The sequence below is a fragment of the Conger conger genome, chromosome 12, assembly GCF_963514075.1.
Source record: "Conger conger chromosome 12, fConCon1.1, whole genome shotgun sequence".
Lineage (NCBI taxonomy): Eukaryota > Metazoa > Chordata > Actinopteri > Anguilliformes > Congridae > Conger > Conger conger.
In genome coordinates, this window is record NC_083771.1 from 22,912,966 (window position 1) to 22,939,815 (window position 26,850).

Consider the following 26,850-nt stretch of genomic DNA (forward strand, 5'->3'; position numbering starts at 1 on the left):
GAATTTTTATCTTTGAAGTGGTTGTGTAGTCTGTGAAACTGGCCTAAATCAAAAAATATCCTACCATAACAATGATATGCAGTGGATGTCCCTGAGTCCAATCGGCCAGTATTTTAAACTGCCCTTTTAAAAGTGTGACCAAGACGAAAATTAAGTCCAATCTCAGTCAAGGTGGAAGACTTTAAATAAAAAACCCCAGGTCTTATCCACAACCGGAAACAAACAATCTTAAAAGTAATAAATATATACTTCCATCCATCCATCCATCCATCCATTATCTGAACCCGCTTATCCTGATCAGGGTCGCAGGGGGGCTGGAGCCTATCCCAGCATACATTGGGCGAAAGGCAGCAATACACCCTGGACAGGTCGCCAGTCCATCGCAGGGCACACACACCATTCACTCACACACTCATACCTACGGGCAATTTAGACTCTCCAATCAGCCTAACCTGCATGTCTTTGGACTGTGGGAGGAAACCGGAGTACCCGGAGGAAACCCACGCAGACACGGGGAGAACATGCAAACTCCGCACAGAGAGGCCCCGGCCGACGGGGATTCGAATCCAGGACCTCCTTGCTGTGAGGCGGCTGCCTAAATATATACTTTTAAAATAAATATATAAATTGAACAGATTGAGCAAACCAGAAATCTATACATACATTTAAAGTTTTTATTATTTGTACTAAACACAAGAACGAAGGACTACAACTGATTCAGAATGCTGCAGCCCTTCTGGTATTCAATGTTTCCAGACATTCACATGTCACCCCCCTGCTCAGCAACCTCCACTGGCTGCCTGTTATGGCTCGCATCAAACTTAAATCTTTGGTGCTCGCGTACCAGGCAGCTAAGGGATCAGCCCCTGTATATATTCAATCACTTATCAAGACCTATACACAAGCAAGACCCCTCCGTTCTGCCACTTTGTGCCGCCTGGCGCCTCCCCCTCGCCACACCTGCACTTACTGCTCACAACTGCTGTCTGTTCTGGTCCCACGGTGGTGGAAAGACCTCCCTGTGGATGTCAGAACGGCAGAGTCTCTGACCTCTTTCAAGCGCAGACTGAAGACTCATCTCTTCAGGCTTCACCTTTCCCTCCCTAACTCACCATCATGATTAGCCTAATATATGCCATGGATTATAATGGCATTTATATAGTTATTTAGATATTGTTGTGTTTTGTATTAGTTATTGTATTGTTGTACTCGGGGTATTCTAGCTGCCAACTGTGGTATGCTAGTTTGTAAGTTGATGTATTCTTCAAGGGTTCCGATTGTATCTATATGGTCACACTAGGACTCGGAACTGTACTGTTCTCTAAGGTCCGCTTCACACTTGTACTTGTGTTTGATCTGCACTTCGTTGTACGTCGCTCTGGATAAGAGCGTCTGCTAAATGCCTTGTAATGTAATGTAATGACTGTGTCTGCATCTCAACATAATAAATATAATTATGGCTGACAGATTTTCATTCTTAGTGGGACCTTCTGTGCTCAGCCATGCTTTGATGTCTTCTCAGTAATGACACTGTATGATTGACATTGTTTTGTTTTATACTACACTGCATGCCATGATTGAATTTGTTTGATTCAGTTTAAATTCAGTGTACAACTCTGTTGGCAAAACTTTTTACACTTTAAGCATACTGATGAAAATGGATAAACCCATGAATTTTCAAGAATCTGGATAGAGAATACCATAGTTTATTACGGAAAATGTATTTTGTGTTTCTAAGCCATTAGAGGCAATAGAAATCAATAATATAATTTTGAAGATGTTGTCTTTAAATGACAATTCGAAAAATTTCTCATATTCAGTGCTGATTAATCATGAAATCACAAAACCACAAAGGAACAGGTTTAGAATTCAGATTTTATTGACATATAAAATGATTACATCAGCTTCAATATCAGAAACATAAAATGCACATTAAAGGAATGAACAGGGACATTTTTTGGACTATTTCATAAAAAATTGAAAGCAGTTTCACATTTCAGCAGTCTTTAGGCAGTTGTGCCCCCTACTGGTGATTCTGTGTCTCTTCTGTGCTGCCCTCTGCCTGTGAGCTCTGGATCTGCAGGGTCTTCTCACCGGGGCTGCAGTGGATGGGCTCCGCTCTCTGGGCTCCCTCAGACAGTGCCTCCGTTGGTGCCTGTATCCGGAGCTGGCCGTCCAACAGGGAGCATGTCACCGCATTGGGGTTGACACCTTCAGGCAGATCAAACTCCTGTCTGAACTCCTGCCTTTTATAGGAGTAGGAGCCCTTTCCATCCTCCTGCTTCTTCTCCGTCTTCCCACACACCCGTAGCTTCCTTCCCACCTGCTTGACACACAGGTCTCCTGGGGTGAACTCCTTAGTGTCCAGTGTGAGGACAAAGTGATCTCCCTCCTTCTCCTGCTTGTATGAGACTGGCTGGATGGTCTGAGAGGCTGGGACTTGGTCCATCTCCTGAAAGATCCTGTGCTGAAGCGTGTGCAACAGGTCCAGACTGTTCTTCATCTCCTGCATGTGTCTGTGCAGCATCTCCTCCTGAAAGCAGAGAGGTTGTGTCTGTGGCCAGAGACTGCGTACAGGCCAGTGGAAATCCACCAGGTGGCTGAGGGAAGGTTGGAATACGTGGGAGCACAGCATGTTCACTGAGGGCTCGGTGTTGATCTTCTTTGCTGGTAAGTTGCAGTGTGCGCAGAGTTAGCTCTGAGTGTTTGTGTCCCAGCAGTCAAATGTCAGGGCTTTTAAAGCAGTGCACTGTGAGCTCCAGACACTTCCGGAACATTCCTGTCATTTCCACAGTCCTCCACTGGGTGTCACCTGTAGGGAAATGATGACATCACTGCAGTCACATTGTACAGCAGGAAGCTTACAGGGCTGGATTCCAGCCAGATTTGTCAGGCTCACAGAGTTACTGTTCCAACTGACATTAGCATCTCTATTTCTTAAATATACCACTATTTCTTAAATGTAAAAATAGGTAATTGCCTGTAAAGAAAAACAAATCTCACAGTGTGTATTTTAAATTTTCTGAGACGATCTGCAGTATGCCACAGTAGATCATTTCAGCAAAATTCTTTTTATCTCTAAAGCGGTTTTGTAGTCTGAGAATCCATCCATCCATCCATTATCTTCACCCGCTTATCCTGAACAGTGTCGCAGGGGCGCTGGAGCCTATCCCAGCATACATTGGGCGAAAGGCAGGAATACACCCTGGACCAGTCGCCAGTCCATCGCAGGGCACATACACCATTCACACACACACACTCATGCACACATTCATACCCATGGGCAATTTAGACTCTCCAATCTGAAAGCTGAAAGACTTCACAAATTCCTGGTTTTTCCCACCCAGATGCAAATAGTTTTGAAAATCACCTGAAGTGAGTGAACTTACAGTGAGCTAACAAAAAAATTGTTTCAACGTTTGAACCCTATCTCCAAGTGCTGTTAAAAGGAACGTAGCTACTAGCCTACTCTTACATACAGCCTTATAACCTAGTGGCAACAAACAGCAGGGACAGGGATGATGATGGCAGTGTTTGAAGGGTAGCTATGACATTTATTAATAATTATTCAAAGTCCGCTTTGAAAAGGATGATCAAACACTCTGTCAAACTGCCTTTTAAAACATGCATATGTCATTTTAGGCTACTTGAAAGCTTAGGGCAGCCTCGCAGATTGGTAGAATTAGTGAAATATTGCCTTGCAGTCTGATGCTTTTTGGATTTAGGCTGTGTATCCTACAACCAGCATGGAGCTCAGAGTTCAGAAAAGTAGTTGCTCACTTCAGACTGCATTATTTAACGCTCTAGCTACATAATTCAGTTAAATCAACCTCTGCTAGCTCGCCAGCCAGTTACCCAGCAAAGGAAAGCCTTCCAGGTCACTGAAAAGGCACTGGCTATGCAGGTAGGCCTACTAGTTCTGCACTGCTGTGCCATGTTCCCAGCGGAGATGGATTGTGTTCAAAATGGCAACAAAAGTAGGAAAACGCTAGGCTAGCTACAGTTTGAAAATAATTGGAACTATTTTGGATTACAAAAACATTTTCTGGACAAAACAACATAAAGATGCAATACTGGATATAGGCTATAGGCAGTGAATGCAATGTAAATAGGTCTACATAGACCTTTTCCCTGAATGTTTATCCAGTGATGATAATGACTTTTTTCTTTTTGGCATTTATATAGCACCTTTATCCAAAGCGCTGTACAATTGATGCTTCTCATTCACCCATTCATACACACACTCACACACCGATGGCGATTGGCTGCCATGCAAGGCACCGACCCGCTCATCAGGAGCATTAAGGGGTTAGGTGTCTTGCTCAGGGACACTTTGACACAGCCTGGGCAGGGGATCGAACCAGCAACCCTCCGACTGCCAGACAACTGCTCTTACTGCCTGAGCCATGTCGCCCCACACCACATTATCCTATGTGCTGCCAAAGATATTCCTGACACTTTGTCAGAAGGTACACCAGTTTTCTCTACAGTCATCCCTCAGCAAGAGGTGGCTACAGACTTCTTGAATTTCACTTCTCACATTACCACTGCCCAGAATGTATTCTACACCAATTGCCTCCATTTAAGCACAAACAATGATCGACAGCAGTGTTCCCACACTGGAAAATGGTTTTTGATATTTGTCATAGAAATAATTCTGCTGTCTTGACAGTCGGTTCTCACTTTGACCCTCCCCAGTAAGTAGTTAACACCAATTAAGAACAAACGATGATTGACAGCAATGTTTCCACACTGCTACATACAGCTTTTTTCTGCAGGTCCACATCTTAGGAACTTAGTTATGACAGTAATGAAGCAGTTGGGAAGGACCTCTTGCACCGGCAGTCTGTGGGAGTGCAAGGGGCTCTGCATAAGCTCTCCAGGAAGCTCTCCTTGCAGTTGTGGAGTCAATAAACTTTTCTTTTTTTTCATAATTGACCCATCCTTATCACGTATTGAGAAACTGTTGTGGTGGGAGGGAGAGAGACATCTGTTGGGAGGGAACAAGCCTGTTTGAAACTGTATAAAGGATTATGTGCAGCCGGATGGTGTTTGGTCACTCTGCAGAGACACCTTTATGGTCTGCGTGAAGAATAAAGTCTGATATTCTGGAAGATTCTGCCTCATCCTCAAGCTTTTTGATTGAAAAGAAAACCACAACACATGAAACAAGAATCAAACTGTAACGAGTTATTTTCATGATTTATTCCTTTTTTATTTAACCTTTATTTCACAAGGGTAATCACGTTGAAACAAGAGCGCCGACGTGTATTTGGACTGGTTATAGCTAGGTACATCTCTCAACAATAGTCTACAGAGCCAAAACAATCATTGCAGGGACTGAGTAAAACATTGAGTAGACCTCCAGAGCCAAAACAACAAAAACATTTTAAGCTAATGTTTTAAACGCGTCAGTTTCACCCAATCCAAAAACAAGGGTTAAGGTGTTTCAGGGCGCCACTTGTTTCCGCCCCTCTGTTAATGATTGTTTGCTGTTATCGTGACAACGAGATAACTTTCGAACACCCGTGAGTCTATGTAGCCTATTCCCCATCTCGTCCGGACTAAATGCCATGGCACAATTCGGATGTTTAACAGTTTTATGATAGTCGAGGTACATAATATCAAGCCCCTTAAGGTACTTTCTCTTTACCCCCTGGGATGTTTTATTGTGTTCATGAGATGTTTGTAAAATGTCCATAGCCGACTGGTAGCTTTTTTAAAACCCCTAGATGTTAGTTTTCGTAAAAGGCTTTAACCATGTCTTTGGCCAACAACACCCCATTTAGAAATGTATTTTTAAAGGGAAATAAGCGTTCCGTTGCTTGAAAATACAATGCATTTGTTTTACCTTTGGCACAAGTATGACGCCATCCTATGCGCGCACATTCTCGGTCTCACGCACGCTCCCCGACGCATATTTCGAGGCGACCTGGTAACATGCCGGACTCAACTCGCCAGTTCCAAGCTAGCTTTCGTAAACGTAATAATAGCTATATGCTTACAGAAGACGCAATTACTGCACACGTATTGCATTTCAACCAAGTTTGTTTGTTTTCAGGGCTGCAAAAAACAAATGCATTTGCAGAAAATTATCTTTACGATGGCTAACATCACCCAAAGCTGCTACCTCGCAAATTAGCCAGATAACTGGCATGCTAGGTAGCTAACAGTACGGTTATCAATAAAATAGGCTAGCTACACAGCTACCGTTAGCTGTCGCTTAAAATATCATTTCTCGGGTCAGCTGCCTAATCTCTTCGCATGGGAGAGAATAAGAAATTCTCGCTTCTAGATCTGGCATTACAGAAGGAGCAAAGAGAAAGGGAATCTCCAGCGATGAAGAAATGCAAGGAATCAGTCACTACCGACTCCGAAAAGGAGAATAACATAACAGGTAGCTGACGTTATTCTGTAATTGGCTATGACTGTGGAGACTACTGCATCTGATATCCAGCAAATCTACCCCCAGTGGCTGCTGTTTACAATGCAGTGTTATACAATGCATGTTATTTGTTATTTGTTATTTGTTATTTGCAAGTAACCCAGACAACTAATATAGCTTGCTAACGTTACTTTGCTAGTCTGCGTTCCACGTTTCCTACAATCAGCCTCCAAGATCTCTTTCAGACGCTGGTCCGTGACCACTGTATTGGGCTGAACCGTACAATTAGACAACGTTCGACCAGATGTGTGATTTAACAAACGAGTAGCTATTAGCTTTGTATAGTAAAACGTCCTTTGAGTGTATTTCCAATATTGCAGCAAATGTCCATGGCCATTTGACTACGCATTTTGATTCGTACGCATTTTCGTAGTGTGCACTTTTATTCCAGATATAATAATGTGAACGTTTGCACACTTCCGTGTATCAGATGTGTCGTCCTTTTTGGTATCCAGTGTCCGCTGTTCCTGAAACAACGCCGTGGGCCTCAAAGTTTGGGAGAGACGTGGTGGTGTTGGACTCCGATTCGGACGATTCTATATGTGAAGGGATATTGGTGACGAAGCCAAAGTAAGTCTTTTACACACCTGCACTCCTCGTTTTCATCTGTGTAATGTTCTTTACATTACATTACTTTACATGGCATTTAGCAGACGCTCTTATCCAGAGCGACAAACACAAGCATAAGTGCGAAGAGGACCTGAGAGGACAGTACAGTTCCGAGTCCTAGTGTAAACATACAGATAATCAGAACCCTTGAAGAGTACGATCAACTTCCAAACTAGCATACCACAGTTGGCAGCTAGAATATCCTGAGTACAACAATACAACAGGCAATGAAAAACAACAATATCTATACAAGTAACAATATCTATACAATCTATACATAAGTGCCATTACAGTCTAAGGCTAATCATGGTGGTGAGTTGGGGAGGGAGATGAGTCTTCAGTCTGCGCTTGAAGGTGGTCAGAGACTCTGCTGTTCTGACATCCACCGGGAGGTCATTCCACCACCGTGGGACCAGGACAGACGGCAGTCGTGAGCGTGAAGTGCAGGTGTGGCGAGGGGGAGGCGCCTAATTGTACATGATGCACAAATCTATTTACACAAAAGTATAAAGAAATTAGACAGAATTTACTCTAGTCAGATTTTTACCATTTATAACAGGATGACACTATATGTCTCAGATCCTTATAATACAGGTAGGAATAGGTAGAAACAGGTTCCCAGGAACTTTATTTTATAGAGATATCATTGCATCTTTGAATAAAATGCTAATTGATGGCATCCACATTTGCGATGCTCACTGGGTAGGATTCCGATAATATTCTGTTGCCAACATCAGATGTATAACAAACCTTTCCGAGGTACAAATTCAAACATGGGAAATCAAAATTAATGTTTGAAATCCATCCTGGGACCACCCAATCCCTTCTGCTTGGCCACCTCCATAACCGCTAGGTAGTAGTTCTCTATGTTCTGGAGGTTTTAGGAAGCTACATTTGGAGCATAGCTTCTTCAACCATTTTAATACATTCCCTGCAAATATGGGTGTGATTATTTTCCCCTGTCCTGAGTGATGAGTCATTAAACTATTTCATTTATGTTCCATTATCTAGTAGGGTAGTATCTGTTTCTGACCACTAGATGCCACTGGTTCTGCTAGCTGGGGAATAGTTAACGCAGTATTTTAAGCTGCTTCTTCAAGTAATGATTAATCGCTTTATGGGGTTTAATTCAATAAATAAAGCCACAATATTTGCTTTGAGATTTTTGCATCATGGTGGGAAACTCAAAATATAAGCTACACCTAAAGTATAGGCTATATACTTTTCATGTTTCATTTAATCGAAAGTAATTGTTTTAAAAGTAATTGTTTCCTGTCATTCAAAAATAGAAGTTCTGCATGCTGTTTGCTGCCTCGGTTCATAATTAAAAGGAGTTCCCAATGCCGGTCTGAATGATGCACAGCCCGGTACATACCTGGCTGATGTGGTTGCAGATCTTCTCCTTGCAGTGTTTATTTAGCAGATGCTTGTACTTTGTCTTTGTTATAACTAACAGCGGGTGCTCACACTGTTTTCAGGAGAAATGGCGAGTGCTCACTGTGTTTTTTGGTGAAAAATGTTAATTGAACTCACACAGTGCATGTTCGGACGTATACTGGGTCATGTCTTGCTGAGTGTTTTTGATATGCCTTGACGAGGGCGTGGAGACAGAGAGAGGTGGATCCTGACATCTCGGAGGTGATCGTATTGTCAGATGAGGAGGAAGAGGATAAGCCGTCGGAAAAACCGCAGACGATCTTCCCGCACAGGAAACAGGTAATATCTCACTACACCCGGCTTACATTACTGTTACCTTTTTCTTTGAGTTATTATTAACATCTCTTGTAACTGTAAATGGTCATTGGTGTCCTCACCTTTCGCACAGAAGTCGCAGAGATGCTCCACCAATCACAGAGTATGTTGGTAACAGCAAATGGAACAATGCCACTGGTGATTGGTGGTTCATTTACGGCTTTACTTCCTGGATATTGTCAGAGGCCCTGGAGGTATAGCCGTAAACAATATTCCAGTCACCATCAGCATTGTTCTGCTTCTTGGTGTAGCTCCTTTCTGGGGTCCTTACAGGAAGGTGGAGATGTCCCATTGTGTTCTTCCTGTATTTTACCAGGAAGTCCGCTGACGTGAAAATCTGTTTCTGCCGGAAAACATAGCCAAGATACTGTTGTAGTGATAAAATGCAGTACCTCAAACAAGTTTTTCTTTGCCTCAATTTTCGAACCAATTTTCTAAGCTTCATCAGTTTATCAGCATGTACCTTGAAGGACAACTTGTGTGACTATATGCCCAATGTTGGCAAGAGGACAGACATTCTTTCAGATGCTGAAATAATGCTACACTCTTCATTTGGCTGTACATGCCAGTGTGCTCTATCAGTTACTTGTTTGTGTGTTGTAGGTTTTCAAAGACAGAAGCGCTGTGGAAGGACCTGTGGCTTCCTGGATGACGAAATGTGGCGATCAAGGTAATGGCCAGATTGCCAGGCTCATGCTGAAGGGAAAGGGGATTAAGGTGTTGCTCTACTATGCCTGCAATGCTACAAATGCTTAAGTTTGACACATCCACACCTGCCTGAAGAGTGTTTCTGCTGGACTGGTGTTTTGGGGTTTCTTTCTTTTTGGTGAGAATCATTTGGTCATCAACTGTAGTGGTCTTCTCTGACCTATCTGCCCCTTCACAATAACTGGGCCCAAAAGCATTCGGAGGACCTCTGTCATACTTTTAAAAGGGTTATGGACCCCCAGTTTAGCTTATTAGTAAAGTGAGTGAGTGATCAATGATTAATAAAAACAAATGTGTAATAGCATGAGTAGGTGTGTGTGTCTCTCCTTTGCCTGCATGTGTGTGTGTGTATATATATATATATATGTGTGTGTGTGTGTATATATGTATGTGTATGTATGTGTGTGTATGTCTGTGTCTGTGTCTGTGTCTGTGTCTGTGTCTGTGTCTGTGTATGTGTATGTGTGTGTATGAGTGTGGTGTGCTGTTCACTGACACCATCTCACACCACTGTCCAACTCCTCCTCTCCCAGGCAGCAGGCTGAAGTGTAGAGTTATACATCATGTTTATCCATCATGGGTATCTGGATGTGTCTGTGTGTTTAGAGACAACCCTTAAGAGGAAACCGGAGGGGTCCAGTTGTGACTCCCAGAACAGCAGTGTTCAGGCCATTAAGAAGAGGCGGGATTCTCTGGTAGGTGGTACCTTTTTTGTTGGTTCTGTGCACAAATGGACGGGAAGATGGTGGTGTTCTCATTACTATTATTATTTTCAGTCTTCAGTGGAAGATGAGCAGTCACTCTGCTGCTTAATTGTAGTGGGGAGCCCTTTACTGAACTTGGGGTTGGGGGTGGGATTGCGGCCCTTTAGGTTGCATATAGAGGGCACTCTTGACTCTGAGGAAAATGTCGAAATGTCAGTCTTTCCCCCTGTTGCATTAAACAGTGATTTGTTCTGAGCTTCCCGTGCTCCAGCGTTCCTTATTTTGGGTTAGTCCCCATGTAGTTGTCCAGGTAAGGATGTCCTCTTTACTATATCAATGCAATGTGTGGGGTGTGTTGTAGCAATGTAGTGTAAGAGTTAGTAAACTGGGCTGGTAACTCAATGTAGTGTAAGAGTTAGTAAACTGGGCTGGTAACTCAATGTAGTGTAAGAGTTAGTAAACTGGGCTGGTAACTCAGTGTAGTATAAGAGTTAGTAAACTGGGCTGGTAACTCAATGTAGTGTAAGAGTTAGTAAACTGGGCTGGTAACTCAATGTAGTGTAAGAGTTAGTAAACTGGGCTGGTAACTCAATGTTGTGTAAGAGTTAGTAAACTGGGCTGGTAACTCAATGTTGTGTAAGAGTTAGTAAACTGGGCTGGTAACTCAATGTTGTGTAAGAGTTAGTAAACTGGGCTGGTAACTCAATGTTGTGTAAGAGTTAGTAAACTGGGCTGGTAACTCAATGTAGTGTAAGAGTTAGTAAACTGGGCTGGTAACTCAATGTTGTGTAAGAGTTAGTAAACTGGGCTGGTAACTCAATGTTGTGTAAGAGTTAGTAAACTGGGCTGGTAACTCAATGTAGTGTAAGAGTTAGTAAACTGGGCTGGTAACTCAATGCTTGAGGGTTCAAAGCCCTGCTGGGGTACTGCCCTTGAGGTTCTTATCCTTGAGGTTCTTAGCCTGAATTACTTCATACTAACATCCGGCTCTTTAAATCGATTGTATGTTACTGTAATCTAGAAGGTGGCTTTGGCTAAATGTCAAAATGTAATGTGAGTAGGCTCCCACATGCCAAGTAAAATCAAACAACTCGGCAGTGTTTTAAAACTATGATGTGTGAATTTAAGAAATGTGAAATTAATACAAAATACAAATCAAACATTTTCAATGACTTGTCATGGCACTTAAATGGCACAATGTCTTACCCATTGTGAGACTTCTGAGTATTATTATTCATTATAGCAAGCAATAAATAAGTAAGTGATCTGTAAAAAATACAGCTAAGCTGTCACCTTGTCCTGCTTGGTTGGAGTTGTGATATAGTACATTCTGTAGGCTTTAACCAGGATGAAACTAAAAGCATAAAATCCAATACTGTATTGTATGTGTACATGCGTTTTCTTTCACCAATCCTCAGACTGATGACTCCGAGGCTGAGGGACCGGAACCTAGCTGGAAAAGTCAAGAAGACATGGTGAAGAAACTGCAGAGGAAATTCCCCTCCCTTGATAAGGAGGTGAGCTCACAACTGCACTGAATGTTCAGCATCTCTTTTCCTCCAAATTCATTCTGGGCCATTTCATGCCAACTCCTGGAGGATGCACCACAGCACCTCCTGGGGTTTTCTCTATTTCTGTGTGTTGGTAGACATGTATGAGATGTAAAAGTCCTGAAAACCTTAGCTTTGTTGGCCATTTCTTTTTCCCAGTAGAGCTATCTAACATTTTGTGTCACAATGAAAAGAAGGTCCATAACTTTGCAGAGAAAAGCCATGAATATTTGTAAATTTGTATGTAGGGGTGATTTTATGTGAAATTTATATCTCATGCAACTACTTTCATTTAAGAAATAATACAATTTTACTTTTTTCACCAGGGACAAATTTTTGGCGGTCCATATAAACATACTTTTCATGTCATTCTATTTGTACATGAGTCACCTGCAAGCATTTTCTTATTTTGTAAAGATTGTGTAAAGAAAAACACTACTAATAGCATTGGCTTTGATATTCCCATGGAATATTCAATTTGGCCATTTTTGCAACATTGAGACCAGCCCGGAAACCAGTGTCAGAAATGTCACCCGACCCTCTACTTTGGATATGTTGAAGTTACATCCTTAATCAACTTTTTTTTGTAAGAATGACCTCACTAGCCCAACTTCACTGAGTACCAAAGCTAATTCTTTCTAGAATAGTAGAATTGTCTGACATTGGTTTCCAGACAGGTCTAAATTTACCAAAAATGTTATGTCAAATGTCATGGATCATATCTCAGCTAATGTTATTAATATCATGGTTATCTTTACACGGTGAGAAATTGCTCCCCGATGACTCATTTACAAATAAAATGACACTACAAATGTTTACTTTTGGAGATATGACCCCGCAAAATTGGTCTCCAGTGAAATGCATTTTTAGGGTCAAATATCTTCTCAGTCCAATTTTAAGTCTTCTGAAAAATAGGTTTTTTCTTGAAAGACTTTCAATTTTACACGATTGATGTCCAAGTGTTGCATAAATTAATTAAATGAAATAAATTCAATTTGGAAACTAATGTTAGTGATTTTTGAGAATAAGTAATCTATGTGTGGGACCTGGCTGATTATTTAAAACAGTGGTGGGCCAACAGCCTGTAAAATCAGTCTACAGTACATCAGTGTTTACACTGTTTTACTCACCACCTACACTAGCACAATCACCGAATGTGGACCTCAAATCTAAGTCCGGCCCTGGTTTTCAAACATAAAACACAGTACAAAAATTAAAAGGACATCAGGACTGGGAATACATACATACATATATAATATACATAGGCAAAATGTGATCAAAATTGTAGTCTGCACACACACACAAAACATAAATACACTGTTACACTAGCAGCTCTCGAATGGATCCAATAATTGTGGTCAATGACTTAACTGTCTTCACAGAAGCACCAGTTCAGCTTGCAGAGGATCTTTCAAAAGTAGCAATAGTTTGGATATCACGACCATGTGTTTATATAAGAAATATCTGGAGAAAACCATGCCCGAAGAATAGTCTTCTTAGCTGCAGTTTATGCTGCCAACAATAGTCTACAGTTACTGGCAGTAAAGGGCATACTTTTATCATAATTTAAAAGACAGTGTGAGGGTGACATGGGAACTGGGGTCAGCTTTTCTATATTTTTTTACCTGAATTTTGAGATTACTGGGCATTTCCAGAACATGTGTAAGGTGGTACCGATGATACCTTGCATCCTTTGACAGTTTCATCTGGTTGACGCTCCGCTTGAGCGGAGTGGTCTAAGCTCTGTGGATGAGTTTTTAATGGATAATTTGATGTGACAAGTTTTTTGATGAGAAGGTATTGTCCCACACTCTATCCCATTCTGGTGTCTCGTTAAAATCGCTGATTTCCCTATCCCATGCCAACGACACTGCCAGGTTCTTGGGAAAGAAATCTGATTAAATTATTGTTAAGTCTGGATACCCCACCTCTATTGGCAGAGAGCAATTTTATGGCAGGATGGGTGGGAAGCACTGAATCTATTGGTAACTTATTGGTGCAAAGTATAGAACGAAAATGCAAATAAAATAAATAAGAGTAACGTGGGAGAGAGAAGGTTTTCTCTGTGTCATGGAGAGTGCGCAGGCCCTGCTCATTCAAAATATCACCCAAAGTGCAGCCCTGGTTTTATAATCCCAGGTAATTAGCTGAACAATTAGTGCTACTGATTGGCAATACTGTCTTAACACCTGACTCCCAGGTAAAGGGAGGGTGGGAAAACCAGCAGTTCTCAGACCTTGAGGACCGTGATTTGATGATCCCTGCCCTACATGTTGCCTGAGCTCCTGTTTCTCCGTGGTGCATGGTACTTGCTCACATTTCTGTACTTTTTTATCTGGGGGTCCTTACAGGAACTTAGGGATGTGCTCCAGGAACATGATTGGCTGTTTGGAGAAACACTGGAGGCTCTCAGTATGTTCACTGAGGCAGGTGAGGTTACCCGTGTGCTGCTTACCTTCACAATTCCAGACGAGGTGATTCTCAGAGAGTTGTGAACCTTTTGCATGCGATTCATCGGCGTGCATTTAGTCTGCTCACATAAAGAGGACAGTTAGCGTGTTCATACTAAAACATTATTTTTATCCAAACCTATTTCCCGACAGTTGACGACTCCTGCTTACCCGAATACAGTGCCAAGGAACCCGAGAGCCAAGATGACAACGGACAGCCGACTGCCCCCGAACCCAGCCTCGACACCGTGTCCATTTCCTGCTCCAGAGACGCCAACAAAAACAGGAAGGGGAGCGTCCGCGGTGGCAGGAGGACCTATTGCAAATCGAGGGGACGGAAAGCGGACGCTCCCTCGCCCGCGTGCGCGGACCAGAGTCCCCTGAACGGGGACAGCAAGCCCACCCGGGTGTCCCAGAGACAGCGGCGCCCGCGGGCCGTGGCGGGGCAGTACAGTGGGTCTGACTGCAGCAGCCTGGTGAGCAGCGACCCCGAGGTGCACTCCGAATACTCCGACTCGGACAAGGAGGAACGGGCGGACCACGGCCGAAACGATCGGATCCTGGGCTTCTTCCAGGAAGCGTTGGTGGACGAGCTGATGCTCATCGCGGGGTGCTCAGCGAAGAAAGCCCAGAAGATCGTGGATCTGCGGCCCTTCGGGACGTGGGAAGACCTGGTAAGAGACCCGGAAAGCTGACTTGCTCTGTGGCCTGTAGCCCACTCGGGGAGGGGTCCATTCGGCGGGGAAGGCTGTGTTCCATGGCACCACCTTCTGCACGTTTTTTATGCCGTTCGCATAAGGGAATAAAGCGATTCCACGGGCCCCTCAAAACATGTCTGAACATAGGATTGATGAACACAACCAAAGATTCTGGAGATGTGGTTACACTAACTGCACATGGGGTTGCCTGGAGTAGTGGGGCCCAATGCGAGATCTCTTCCTGGGGCCCAAAATGGCAGGCTTCTCCTTCCACTTTCAATGCTGCTTCTGAAGTACTTTACTAACCCACAGTACTAATGTGTTATATTAAATAATATTAATCCTGTGGCGGCACGGATGGTGCAGTGGGTAGAACTGCCGCCTCACGGCAAGGAGGTCCTGGGTTCGAATCCCTGTCGGCCGAGGCCTCTCTGTGCGGAGTTTGCATGTTCTCCTCGTGTTTGCGTGGGTTTCCTCCGGGTACTCCAGTTTCCTCCCACAGTCCGAAGACATGCAGGTTAGGCTGATTGGAGAGTCTAAAATTGCCCGTAGGTATGAGTGTGTGAGTGAATGGTGTGTGTGCCCTGCGATGGACTGTCCAGGGTGTATTCCTGCCTTTCGCCCAATGTATGCTGGGATAGGCTCCAGCCCCCCCTGCGACCCTGTTCAGGATAAGCGGGTTAGGATAATGAATGAATGAATGAATGCATATTAATCCTTTGGAAAGCAGAGTTTCCTTTGGAACTGCGCTCATAAGCTAGCTAGTACCTAACTAATATCTCTCCATCCTTACGAACTAACCAACAAACTACATTTACTCTCAGAATTTGCTGAACCTCCTCCACTGCCAAATTTTGTCATGGTAAGTATTGCTTTCTTATTTCGCTTTCTACAAGCTCATGCAGTTTGAAAAAACTTTCAATAGTTTAAATAAGCTAATTATGTACTTTCTGGTCAAATTTTTGTGGACTAGCATTAACCACTTGAAAAGGCGTCTGCTTACACACACACACACACACACACACACATACAGCTACTACAGCTTGATAGATAAATGGTAAGTTTGCTCACCTGATTTTTGTTAGCTTGAGCCCTTCACTCCAAACACATCTGTCTAGCTAGTAAGGCTATGTATGTAACCTGCATTTGAATGCGCAATAAGTGAAGCAAGTGAGTAAAATAGGCTTAACATTTTTTTAAAGAAATTTCATTCAATTTTCCAACATAATACTGGAAACGTTGGCATATCATGCCTTGATATGACATGATCTTTTTATACTTGCAGAAAGCCCTTTCCTTTTTTAATTGCTTCCTCCTTAATGCTATGCAAGCTTGAAAAATGCATTGGTGACATTGGTAGAATCTCATTAACAGCTGCAGTTGACCACTGTCCTGATGCCTTGCATTCTCTGTGGTTATTTCTGAATGTAGGATAAGGCTTGCAACTGGTTGCTTGTCTCTTGATCTCCTGTTTTAGATTTCCATTGGATTAGTTTCTTTGTTTATTACCTTTGTATATTACTTCTTTCTGTGTGGGGCCAGACCTGGGTCAAATATGTAATTTCTTGGATTCAAATACTTTTCTGTGCTCGATTGATCTTGCCATGGAGCCAACCAAGAGCACCAGAAGGCGGGATATGCACTTTCTGACAGTATTGCCTAGGTTCCAATACACCAGACCAGCTATTTCAATCCAAAACGCTTAGGTATTTAACCCAGGTCTGCGTGGGACGGAGCACACCGGCGTGTGATTAGGTTCAGCTGCTTTCCCCCTAGCTGAGCTGTACGCGTGTTACTCCCCAGGTTCAGGCCTTTCACAAGGGGAACGGCCTGTCCCTGGAGCTGCTGCGGGGCTGCCGCAGGGTGATTCGGGAGCGGGACGTGGTCTTGGGCCTGATGAACAGGTGCGAGAGCGTCAGTGAGACCATGACCAGGGCCGCCACGCAGGTCATCAAGGGAGGAGAGGCCTCTGCCATGCAGCCAGAGATCCTCAACAGCAAGTGAGTCACGACCCATCCACAGCTACTACTATGAGGGATAACTATATCCATAACAGCTGGAAGAAAGCACTCTGATAGTGACCCAGACGGTATCGTTCATCACTGTCGTTGTTCTTATAGTTGTGTGGACTCTTGAAAATGATAATAAAAATTGTAATTATGTGTTTAATTACCGTTATAGTTATTGTTCTTGGTGTGGATTAGCCTTGAAAGCAGCTTTGACACCCAATCCATTCCAGAAAAGAGCTGTCTAACGCCATCTGCTCCATCTGGACCTAGGCAGTACAAGAATATGTACCAAAATGTATTGAGTACGAATTGAAGGAAGGTATATTGAAAATGCCTCAGTCAGACCACATTTCTGGGTAATTATGGGTGCAAAAGACAAAGAAGCTCTGGGGGGAAAAAGTTTCCATAGTTGTTCTTGTGTACGTAAATGAACAGAATGTCTTATTCTCCTGGTGGATTATGGATTATTACATTCTTATGTTCCAGATGGGCTAAATGGCCTGGTCTCCACATTACGTGTTCTCTTGTTCAAATGTTTTCAAAGCTGTAAACGCTTATTGATGATTTCTATGGGTGCTTCAGGTTTCAGCTGAAGCCATACCAGCTGGTAGGACTGAACTGGCTTGTTATGCTGTACCAAAATGACCTGAGCGGGATCCTGGCAGATGAGATGGTGAGGGGAAAATGTTGCTTACATCTGCTGCTGTGTCTAGGCGTCAATGTAGAATGTATGTCAATATAGAATGTATACGTTTGTCAGATACATAATTGTTTATGCAATTGTGTCAATAGCTACTGTATGTCCGTCAATTTTAAAAAAACAAAAAAAACATTGTTATCCACATAAAAAATGTGGGCATCACATCAAAAGGAGTCACATTTTTGATTGACAGAAACTCTAAATCCTATTCAGATTAGAAAAAGGGGACACGTCTCACCATTGCTGCTAAAGAATATGGTGAATTCCATATTGCATCCAAAGGTGTTTGACAGAAAGAATGAACAAAGCAGGTCACTGAATAGGAGATCCGTCATTTGGAAAGACCCTGACCCAAAATGTTGCAAAAAAGCCAATTGGGGGGGGGGGGGATGATTACAATTATGAAATTTGTGTGTTCTGATGTCTCTTTCTCTTTTTCTGAGGCCCCTTATTGTACACCTTTCCACATTTTATTTTAGGTCCTGATATCCATAAGAAGATGTTTGTGTTTTGAAGTACCAAACCACACATGTTGTATTATGGATATTCTTATAGTATGGATATTCTTATTATTCTGACATGAAAATGCCATGAAAGGCGTACATATGCAAATGAGCTTCTAGTTGTGACGTCTTAAAGTTACAGAAGTCCACGGCTCGTTTTAATATGGATTGTGTAGATTTCTTTGGGAACTGTGCGTTTTGTTACTTTCAGAGTGTTTTTATAACTTGCACCTCCTTTATAATCCACATGGCAAGGGAAATTTGGGACCTTTAGTTGAACATAGGAGAGACCAGAGAACACTTCATTCCTCTCAGAGACTCAACATTAGTCGTCATTTAGCAGACGTTCTTATCCAGAGTATCTTACACAGATTGCGTCTTTACATTTACGTCTATTACATGCAACATTAGTGCCTCACCTGTGATTCAAACCCACAACCATATTTTAACCTTTTATTTTATAACAGTAGAACTGCATTTTACAGAGTTGGTTGGCAGTCGCATGCAGGGCCACACTGGTTGGTCAGTAAATGGGCTTCATAATCTTTGATTTGCAGGTTCATGTCAGGGCTCCTGATTTTGAGTAGCTAACTTCCTGTTTCCTGTACGCAGGGATTGGGGAAAACGATCCAGGCCATTGCCTTCCTGGCCAGCTTGTATGTGGATGGTGTGTGTGGCCCACATCTAATCGTTGTGCCTGCCTCTACCCTGGGTGAGAGCTGGAGGGCTTGAATGCCCGTGATTGGCACTCAGAATTTTAGGTTTGCTTGTCATGAGAAAACTAACCAACCCCCTTGCATTACAGATAACTGGGTTCGGGAGCTGAATATTTGGTGTCCCAGTCTTAAGGTGCTCGTCTATAAAGGTGAGTATAATGTTATACTCTGCTATTATCTTTTCTGCTATCATTTATTTTAGTTACCTTTTAAAGAAAACCGTAACTGGTCTGTTTTCAGATCACAGATAATCCCGTCTTTTTTCTTCATTAGTTATTATTATTAAAGTTATTATTTAAGTGAGCCTGATGACAGTACCCCAGGGATCAGGAATCTTGCTCTCAAGATACTCAGCCAACTGGCCTCATGCTTACCCATCCTGTACATCTCTATCCATAAATATGAAAGTTAGTGTTTTTTGGGAAACCATTCCCCACTCAGTCTTAATTCAATGATATTACATTTACACCAATCCAGCACTGACAATAAAGAAAATAAGTGTCTGCTAAATGTAGAATGTACAGAAAGTTCTAAAATGGAAACTGTAGGTGCTCCCTATTTTTGTAGGTGTACTATATAATGTTTCATGTACACGGTAGCCCCAGCTTGTTACAGCCTTATGTAGCATTGCTGGATTGTGTGTAGGATTGTAAGCTTGTGTTTTGAAGCTCTGACTCGTAGTACAGTCCCCTCATTTCATAGCTCCTGCGGCGTGTCATACGACTCCCCTGGTACTGATAGTGCCAGCTTCTCTCATAGCACACACTTACTGTAATGGCTCACTGAACACACATTCACATGCAATTTTCACTCATGCCGAGCATGTGTGCTGGGCTTGAATCAGAATCAGAATCGAACTCATAAATCACTGAATCTAACTGATCCAGCTCTGATGTTCAACTCTTCCAGTGTTGAGTGAGATCAGTGTGGCATTTGTTTGTTCTGTCACTGAAAATCAGTCAATCTCACTGATTGATATTGCAAACTCATCATTGTACTTCATGCATCCTGTGTATGTATGAAGTACAATGTAACAGTTATAAAATGTTTTCCGGTGGGCTTTTAGGGTCCATTGAGGAGCGCAAATCTCTTCGACACAGCATTCTCAACAAGCAAGTGGAATACAACGTCATCATGTCTACGTGAGTGCTGTCTATCGCATGGCTCTGGCATCTGCTGGCCTGTAGGCCCTGACATCTTATTACACTTTTTACTTTTCTTGCCCAAAACAAAATGATTTTAGGATCGCTGGAAAATGAAGATTCAATGTATTTTTTAACTGATTTTACTGGTTTGTCTTGTTGCCCAAATAGGCTTGGTAACATATTAACACTACATTAATTTTTATAAAAATGCAGCTGCTGCTAAAACCGGCAAATTTGTTTAAACAAATCTTCAGAGCTGAAGCTGATATTGAAGCAGCTGCTTGGTGAAACTACAGCAGACACTGCCTGGGTTTGCACAGTGAAGAATGCAAATATTTGCAGCACGTAGTCAGTCATGTTTTACAAGTTGCCTGACAGCTTTACACCCTTCAGCATTACAGCTTAGGGGGTACAGAAGGAAAAAAAGAGGCTTCTTACATTGTGCTGCAGTGGAAATAGTCTATGTACACAATATTTTTTATAATCATAGGTATTAAAAAAATGTTTATTAATCTTTTGGAAGAATGAAAACTTATAAGCAAGATAAGCAGTTTGTGATATCTGTTTCGGCAGAGAGGATTTGTTTGCTTGCATTGTTTGTCTGGTCATTAATACAGGCAATCACATATTGGGTATGTACATATTCTACTGTTCTTAAACATTGGGAATATTTTGTAACCATGTTGTTCCTCCCACCAGGTACAACCTGTCCATTGGTACGGACAGTGACCGCTGTCTGTTTCGGAAACTGGAGCTGCAGTACGCCGTGTTTGACGAGGGCCACATGCTGAAGAACATGAACTCCCTCCGCTACCGCCACCTCATGGCCATCAACGTCAGTCTTCTCCTCTCACATTCACCAATATTACTCTCATTACCACTACCCCCCTCATGGCCATCAACGTCAGTCTTCTCCTCACACATTCACCTGTATTACTCTCATTACCACTACCCCCCTCATGGCCATCAACGTCAGTCTTCTCCTCACACATTCACCAATATTACTCTCATTACCACTACCCCCCTCATGGCCATCAACGTCAGTCTTCTCCTCACACATTCACCAATATTACTCTCATTACTGCTACCCCCCCTCATGGCCATCAACGTCAGTGTGTGCTTCTCACACATTCACCAATATTACTCTCATTACTGCTACCCCCCCTCATGGCCATCAACGTCAGTGTGTGCTTCTCACACATTCACCAATATTACTCTCATTACTGCTACCCCCGCTCATGGCCATCAACGTCAGTCTTCTCCTCACACATTCACCTGTATTACTCACATTACCCATGTTGGCTCCAAGCTTAATCTTGATGGTAAAAAAACTGTTGAGAAATGCGTAATTGTTATAATTCAGTTGCAGTTAGCTCTCTAATTGTTTGCTTGTCTGTGCTAACCCCCAGGCTCAGCATCGATTGCTCCTCACTGGCACCCCTCTCCAGAACAACCTGCTGGAGCTCATGTCCCTCCTCAACTTCATCATGCCATCCATGTTCTCCAGCAGCACCTCACAGATCACCAAGATGTTCTCCATGGTACGGAGGAGGGTTTGTGTTCAACGCAACTAAAAGTCTTTGTGTCCTTGTATCTAGTCTTTGCATTGTTATGGCACTTAAGGTGAACCAGAAACTATGGATGTGAAAAATTTAAAGTTTTCATGGTCGAATGATCGGTGGGAGGGATGAACGAATAATCGATTTTTGGGATATGTACCGATGTCATGAGTTTATGTCAAAACACTTGCATGTCTTACATGTGCAGGGATGACTTCAGTGACATGAGTTCCACACTCAGTATAGTCCTATGGAACCTTGTATTGCATTATTGTGGCATTATCTGTTATTGCAGTCCTAAACCAAGCCACAAATATTAGTTTTTAATTGGGCAGTCCAGGGTCTAATACGTATTTTTAATTCCTTTAACTCCTTTAAATTTGAAAACACTCATGTAGACCTCTGAGAAACATGTTAATCAAAGTGTATGATCATGAATGAATAATTCTGCTATGAATGTTATGATCAAGTAGCCTTTAAAAGTGTTAGAGATTCTGCAGGAATATTGCTGATCAGGGTTGAAGTATTTTAAATGATAATTTGATGCAGGTGTGGAATTTGGGGACCTGCCTCCTCCTCGTGTTTCAAATATGTATTGGACATCTGCTTCAGTCTTGAATATTGTTCACCACAGCAGTTATTGATCTGTACTGTAAATATTAAGACTTTGGCCACAATGGGATTTTTTTCCCCTCAATCAGCATGCATGTTGGATCATATTTTTTATTTTAATTACAATTCTCAATAGAAATCATCAGAGGAACAGAACATATTTGAGAAGGAGAGAATCTCCCAGGCCAAACTCATAATGAAGCCCTTCATTCTAAGGCGTGTCAAGAGTGAGGTATGGCACACAGGTTTCTAAACTTACATATAGTGCATTATGGGACAATCTGTTATTTCATGTTTTTTAGGCCAACATTACTGTTCACTGTATTTTCATGTTCACCAGGATTTCTGTAACATATGATTTCTGTCACAGCTGAGGAGAGATGGGTGTATATTCAGTGCCAAAAAAGTATTTTGCTAGACATTATTTTTAATAAGTAACTAAACATAAAGTGCGGGGAGGCCTGTAGTGTAGTGGTTAAGATAAATGACTGGGACACGGAAGGTCAGTGGTTCTAATCCCGGTGTAGCCACTATAAGATCCGCACAGCCGTTGGGCCCTTGAGCAAGGCCCTTAACCCTGCAATGCTTCAGGGGAGGATTGTCTCCTGCTTAGTCTAATCAACTGTACGTCGCTCTGGATAAGAGCGTCTGCCAAATGCCAATAATGTAATGTAATGTAAAATGTAATGATTGTATAAGTCAGGGATGTCAAACTCTGACTCCAGCAGACACTGTGGCTTTCCAGGCCTGGAATATGACATTCGGCTCCTTTGCTACGACAAACCTGATTTCTTTGATGTGCACAACAGGGACAGTTTGCAAGTCGGTTGAATGGCTTTTGACTATGATATTATGATGTTTGATAATTCGACCGCCTGTAGCGTAATGGTTACGGTACATGACTGGGACCTGCAAGGTTGGTGGTTCGATCCCCGGTGGAGCCACAATAAGATCCACACAGCCGTTGGGCCCTTGAGCAAGGCCCTTAACCCCGCAGTGCTCCAGGGGAGGATTGTCTCCTGCTTAGTCTAATCAACTGTACTTCACTCTGGATAAGAGCGTCTGCCAAATGCCAATAATGTAATGTAATGTAATGTAATTCTGAGTTTGGTGGTAATTGGCGTACAGGCATGGTTGTAAGTGACTCTGGCTCACCGTGTCTGAATCAGGTCCTGAAACAGCTGCCTGAGAAAGAGGAGGTGGTGGAGTTCTGTTCCATGACTGAGAAACAGGAAGCACTCTACACCTCGCTATTCCAGAGTCTAAAGGGTACAACCAATGGAGAGAGTAAGTCCAGTGATCTTGGCATTAATGAATGGTGGGAATACACTGTAAAAATCATGAATGGACACATAGATAACTGTAATGGTTTGTATATGATTGGAGTATGATTTCTGTCTCACTTTTTTGGTCTTGTTATGATATAATGATTTATCTGGCAGCAGAGCTAAGACCAGAGACACTGAAGCTAATGTCTGAAGGGATGGTAATTAAAAAAATGTTACCTGTCCATACAGAAAGTTTAACTTTGGCTCGTGGGGTCATTCCTGAGATTCTGATATGGCTCTCTATTCACGGACCAGTGGCCATGTTTGCCACAGGCTAATGATTCCCCCACTCCTTTCCTTTCAGAGCGGGCACTCAGCAATGTGATGATGCAGCTGAGGAAGATGGCCAATCACCCACTGCTACACCGGCAGTACTACACCTCCGATAGGCTGGCAGCCATGAGTCGGCTGATGCTGAAGGTCAGGACTCCACCCACTCGAGGGTGTTCACTCAGTATGCTTCAGAAATCTGTTTTACCGCTGTGAACTCCCTCCTCAGGAGCCCACCCACCAGGACGCCAGCCCCACCCTGATCCAGGAGGACATGGAAGTGATGTCCGACTTTGAGCTTCACCGCCTCTGCCTGCAGTACCCCTGCTTACAGGGCCAACAGCTGGACCAGGACGTTCTTCTGGACTCCGGAAAGTTCAGACTGCTCTCCGAGCTGCTGGTGTCTCTCAACGACAAGGTAAGGTCTCTCAAGGTCCCAGCTCTGAGAGTACTGCTGTAATACTATTTAATACCTGGCCCCAAATTATATATCTCAAGGTCAGCTTAACATAGGCCTGCAGCTAAAATATCACTTTATTCTCTCCTATAAAAATATAATTTTAAACATTAAGTTTTATTACATAAAATGGCATGTTTTTTTTACTTTTAAAGGTGAAAAATAAGAAACGCTAACCTCAATCCATTTTTGAGGTAATGCCTCTTGAAATGAACAGTGTGACAACTTACCCCGCTCTCCCCTACTGCAGTAATACTCGCAATGCTGTGACAGTTTCCTGTACGCCGTCTCCATAGGGTGACCGGGTGGTGTTGTTTAGCCAGTTTACCATGATGCTGGACATTGTGGAGGTTCTGCTGAATCACCTGGGTCACTGCTACCTCCGCCTGGATGGCTCCACACCCATCGCTGACCGGTAGGTAGTAAACGATTACCGATTCTTTTTTTCTGAATCTGAAATGGTAATCTTAGTTTAATTAAATAAATGCACTTTCACCACCAGTGACAGAATGCACAAATTGCTCGGACAATTGAAAGAAAGATTCTGGCTGCGTAATAACTTCAGTCAGGCTAGTCCTAGCAAGCAGTCTTTGGCTATTTCAAGGGGTTATGAACACAAACACCACAGGGAATTGAATGCTGCCATATTATAGTCATCAAAGAATTTCTGTGTTTTAAATCTGTAGCTGTTGGTTCACTTATTTCATTTCTTAAGGTTCACAGAGGACTGTTTATTTGTTGACACGCAAATTCAAACTACCACTGCTTAACATAGCTTTCCCCTATGCCGTATATACAAAAACAAATAAAGCAAAACACCATTGGACAAATGTTGCACGCAACATTACTAAGTAGGCAAGTTGAAAAATACAGGCCATAATTACATTTAACCACTGTTCATAATTTTATCAAATCCAAAAATTTTATTTTTGGCCAAAGCAAGCTTACCTACATTTGGACCATGTAGTTTTAACTATTTCTAAAATAAAGTAGAATTGTTTGCATGAAATCAACTTTAAAGGGCTGTCATTCCAACGTGATCAACTCTATATGAATGACAATACCAAACTAAAGTGTGCTGTCTCGGCCTGGATCACTCTTGGAAGGTGATGAACCTTGCAGGATGAACGCACTGCTCACACATATGATTAACACACATCTCTCCTCCCTCTCCACTTCTGCAGGATCGTTTTAATTGACAATTTTAACAACAACACAGAGATTTTTGTGTTCCTGCTGTCAACGAGGGCTGGAGGCCTGGGCATCAACCTCACCTCTGCTAATGTCGTCATTCTGCATGATATCGACTGCAACCCGTATAACGACAAGCAAGCCGAGGACCGCTGCCATCGAGTCGGACAGACCAGGTGGGGGGTGAGATCATGTAAGGAGACAGAGGGGAGAGTGTAAACTATTGTGGAAAATGGAAAAGATAATCTACATTTTGCCTCCCATTTCAAGGACAGTGAAGGTGATAAAGCTTATCAGCAAGGACACGATTGAGGACTGCATGCTGCGTGTCGGGCAGAAGAAGCTGAAACTGGAGCAGGACATGACCGCGTCTACAGAAGGTGAGCTGTGGTTTTGCCCATGTCCGTGGGCTTGAGGGTTCAGTATGATGACTGGCCTTAAGGGTGATTGTGCAGAGGATCATTTACCACCATGGCATTTTTCTTTCCTAGGTGAGGAGGGCTCTATGCCTGAAGACATGGCGACTCTGCTAAGGGCCTCTCTCGGACTGTAATGCACTTCACAAGCTCTCTGAGCTACCACTGGCATGGTGCGCACCTTAACCTCAGAATGGGAGATGCAGAGCTCCCATTGGCTAACGTGGACTGGTACAACAGCCAATGACATTGCACCCCATGGATGAATCTTTGTATGTGAATTTGTACTGTACAGGAACAACGGGCGTCCTTTGAACTGTGCTGCTTTTACCAATCCCCATTTGCTAAATGGGGACATTGCACAACAGAAATAAATGTTGGTTTTTTTGTTACATACTGGCTTGTGTAAAACACCACTCTCAGTGCCTTAAATATTGTCACTGAAAGTTTTTGTTTTGTGGAGCAGTTGAAATGTCTGGAGTCATTTTGCCATTGCTAGTTTCTTTTCAAAGCCAGAGGTAGGCAGGGTAGGTGCAACAGGGGTATGCATTTTTAAGGGTTTTTAAATTTATTTGGAAACATTGTTTTTTATATCCTAAATGTCTCAACCAGAGGAAGAAGATTTGGGTATGTCAGTAGAGCTTTTTCACTGACAGCTGACAGAATGCTCAGCAATAAAGCCAATTACTACTGGTGTGATACATTTAGAGTAAAAGAATTGGGAGAAATTGCAAGTAAGACTTTTCTTTCTGACGATCCACTTTTCCTTTTTTGTGAGGAAACAATCTAAATGTCTTTTTTATATAAAACATTTTTAATTATGTATTGTGTTTTCAGTTGATATTTTCAATTAAAACATTGAGAGCCATTTCACAGATTGTTTTGATGAGTTCTGAAGATGCTAAATATAAAAGGAGCACTTTGCAATGACACTGACACAACCCTGTCCTGTTAAAATGTGTTTGCTAAGAAGTTTTTCTTTGTATTCTTGAAAGATTCTCCAAAACAAGTATTTTATCTGGTAGACT

The 26,850-nt window shown here is 42.6% G+C and overlaps 2 protein-coding genes across 8 annotated transcripts; one reads left to right on the forward strand and one right to left on the reverse strand.

Moving 5' to 3' along the window:
* Positions 1–1,857: 1,857 nt before the first annotated feature.
* LOC133141801 (heat shock protein 30-like) lies at positions 1,858–5,959 on the reverse strand. The gene is made up of 2 exons (XM_061262556.1): positions 5,852–5,959; positions 1,858–2,812 (listed from the first exon to the last, which is right to left on the reverse strand). The coding sequence occupies exon 2, from the start codon at positions 2,633–2,635 to the stop codon at positions 2,024–2,026; it is 612 nt and encodes a 203-aa protein (XP_061118540.1). The 5' UTR covers positions 2,636–2,812; positions 5,852–5,959; the 3' UTR covers positions 1,858–2,023.
* On the forward strand, positions 5,498–26,695 carry LOC133141799 (SWI/SNF-related matrix-associated actin-dependent regulator of chromatin subfamily A containing DEAD/H box 1B-like). Of its 7 annotated transcripts, none has more exons than XM_061262551.1 (24): positions 5,498–5,638; positions 6,901–7,015; positions 7,348–7,501; positions 8,653–8,770; positions 9,410–9,476; positions 10,121–10,209; positions 11,637–11,735; positions 14,120–14,198; positions 14,372–14,892; positions 16,720–16,916; positions 17,508–17,598; positions 18,741–18,840; positions 18,934–18,993; positions 19,911–19,986; positions 20,689–20,824; positions 21,399–21,530; positions 22,297–22,392; positions 23,330–23,447; positions 23,793–23,908; positions 23,988–24,176; positions 24,512–24,630; positions 25,400–25,582; positions 25,677–25,786; positions 25,898–26,695. In XM_061262551.1, the coding sequence occupies exons 5-24, from the start codon at positions 9,455–9,457 to the stop codon at positions 25,957–25,959; spliced, it is 2,595 nt and encodes an 864-aa protein (XP_061118535.1). In that variant the 5' UTR covers positions 5,498–5,638; positions 6,901–7,015; positions 7,348–7,501; positions 8,653–8,770; positions 9,410–9,454; the 3' UTR covers positions 25,960–26,695. The 7 variants fall into 7 exon arrangements, with proteins under 7 accessions (XP_061118535.1, XP_061118536.1, XP_061118531.1 ...); XM_061262548.1 differs by lacking the exon at positions 5,498–5,638 and adding an exon at positions 5,891–6,397; XM_061262549.1 differs by lacking the exon at positions 5,498–5,638 and adding an exon at positions 5,891–6,397 and having other exon boundaries at positions 7,409–7,501.
* The last annotated feature ends 155 nt before the right edge of the window (positions 26,696–26,850 follow it).

Excerpts from the sequence above, each read along its gene's own strand:
- LOC133141801 (XM_061262556.1), bottom strand. The coding sequence starts at position 2,635 with ATGCTGTGCTCCCACGTATTCCAACCTTCCCTCAGCCACCTGGTGGAT.
- LOC133141799 (XM_061262546.1), top strand. The coding sequence starts at position 6,265 with ATGGGAGAGAATAAGAAATTCTCGCTTCTAGATCTGGCATTACAGAAG. Across the intron at positions 19,987-20,688 it reads TACAACGTCATCATGTCTAC|GTACAACCTGTCCATTGGTA; the intron begins GTGAGTGCTGTC and ends TCCTCCCACCAG. Across the intron at positions 24,177-24,511 it reads TGGTGTCTCTCAACGACAAG|GGTGACCGGGTGGTGTTGTT; the intron begins GTAAGGTCTCTC and ends CCGTCTCCATAG.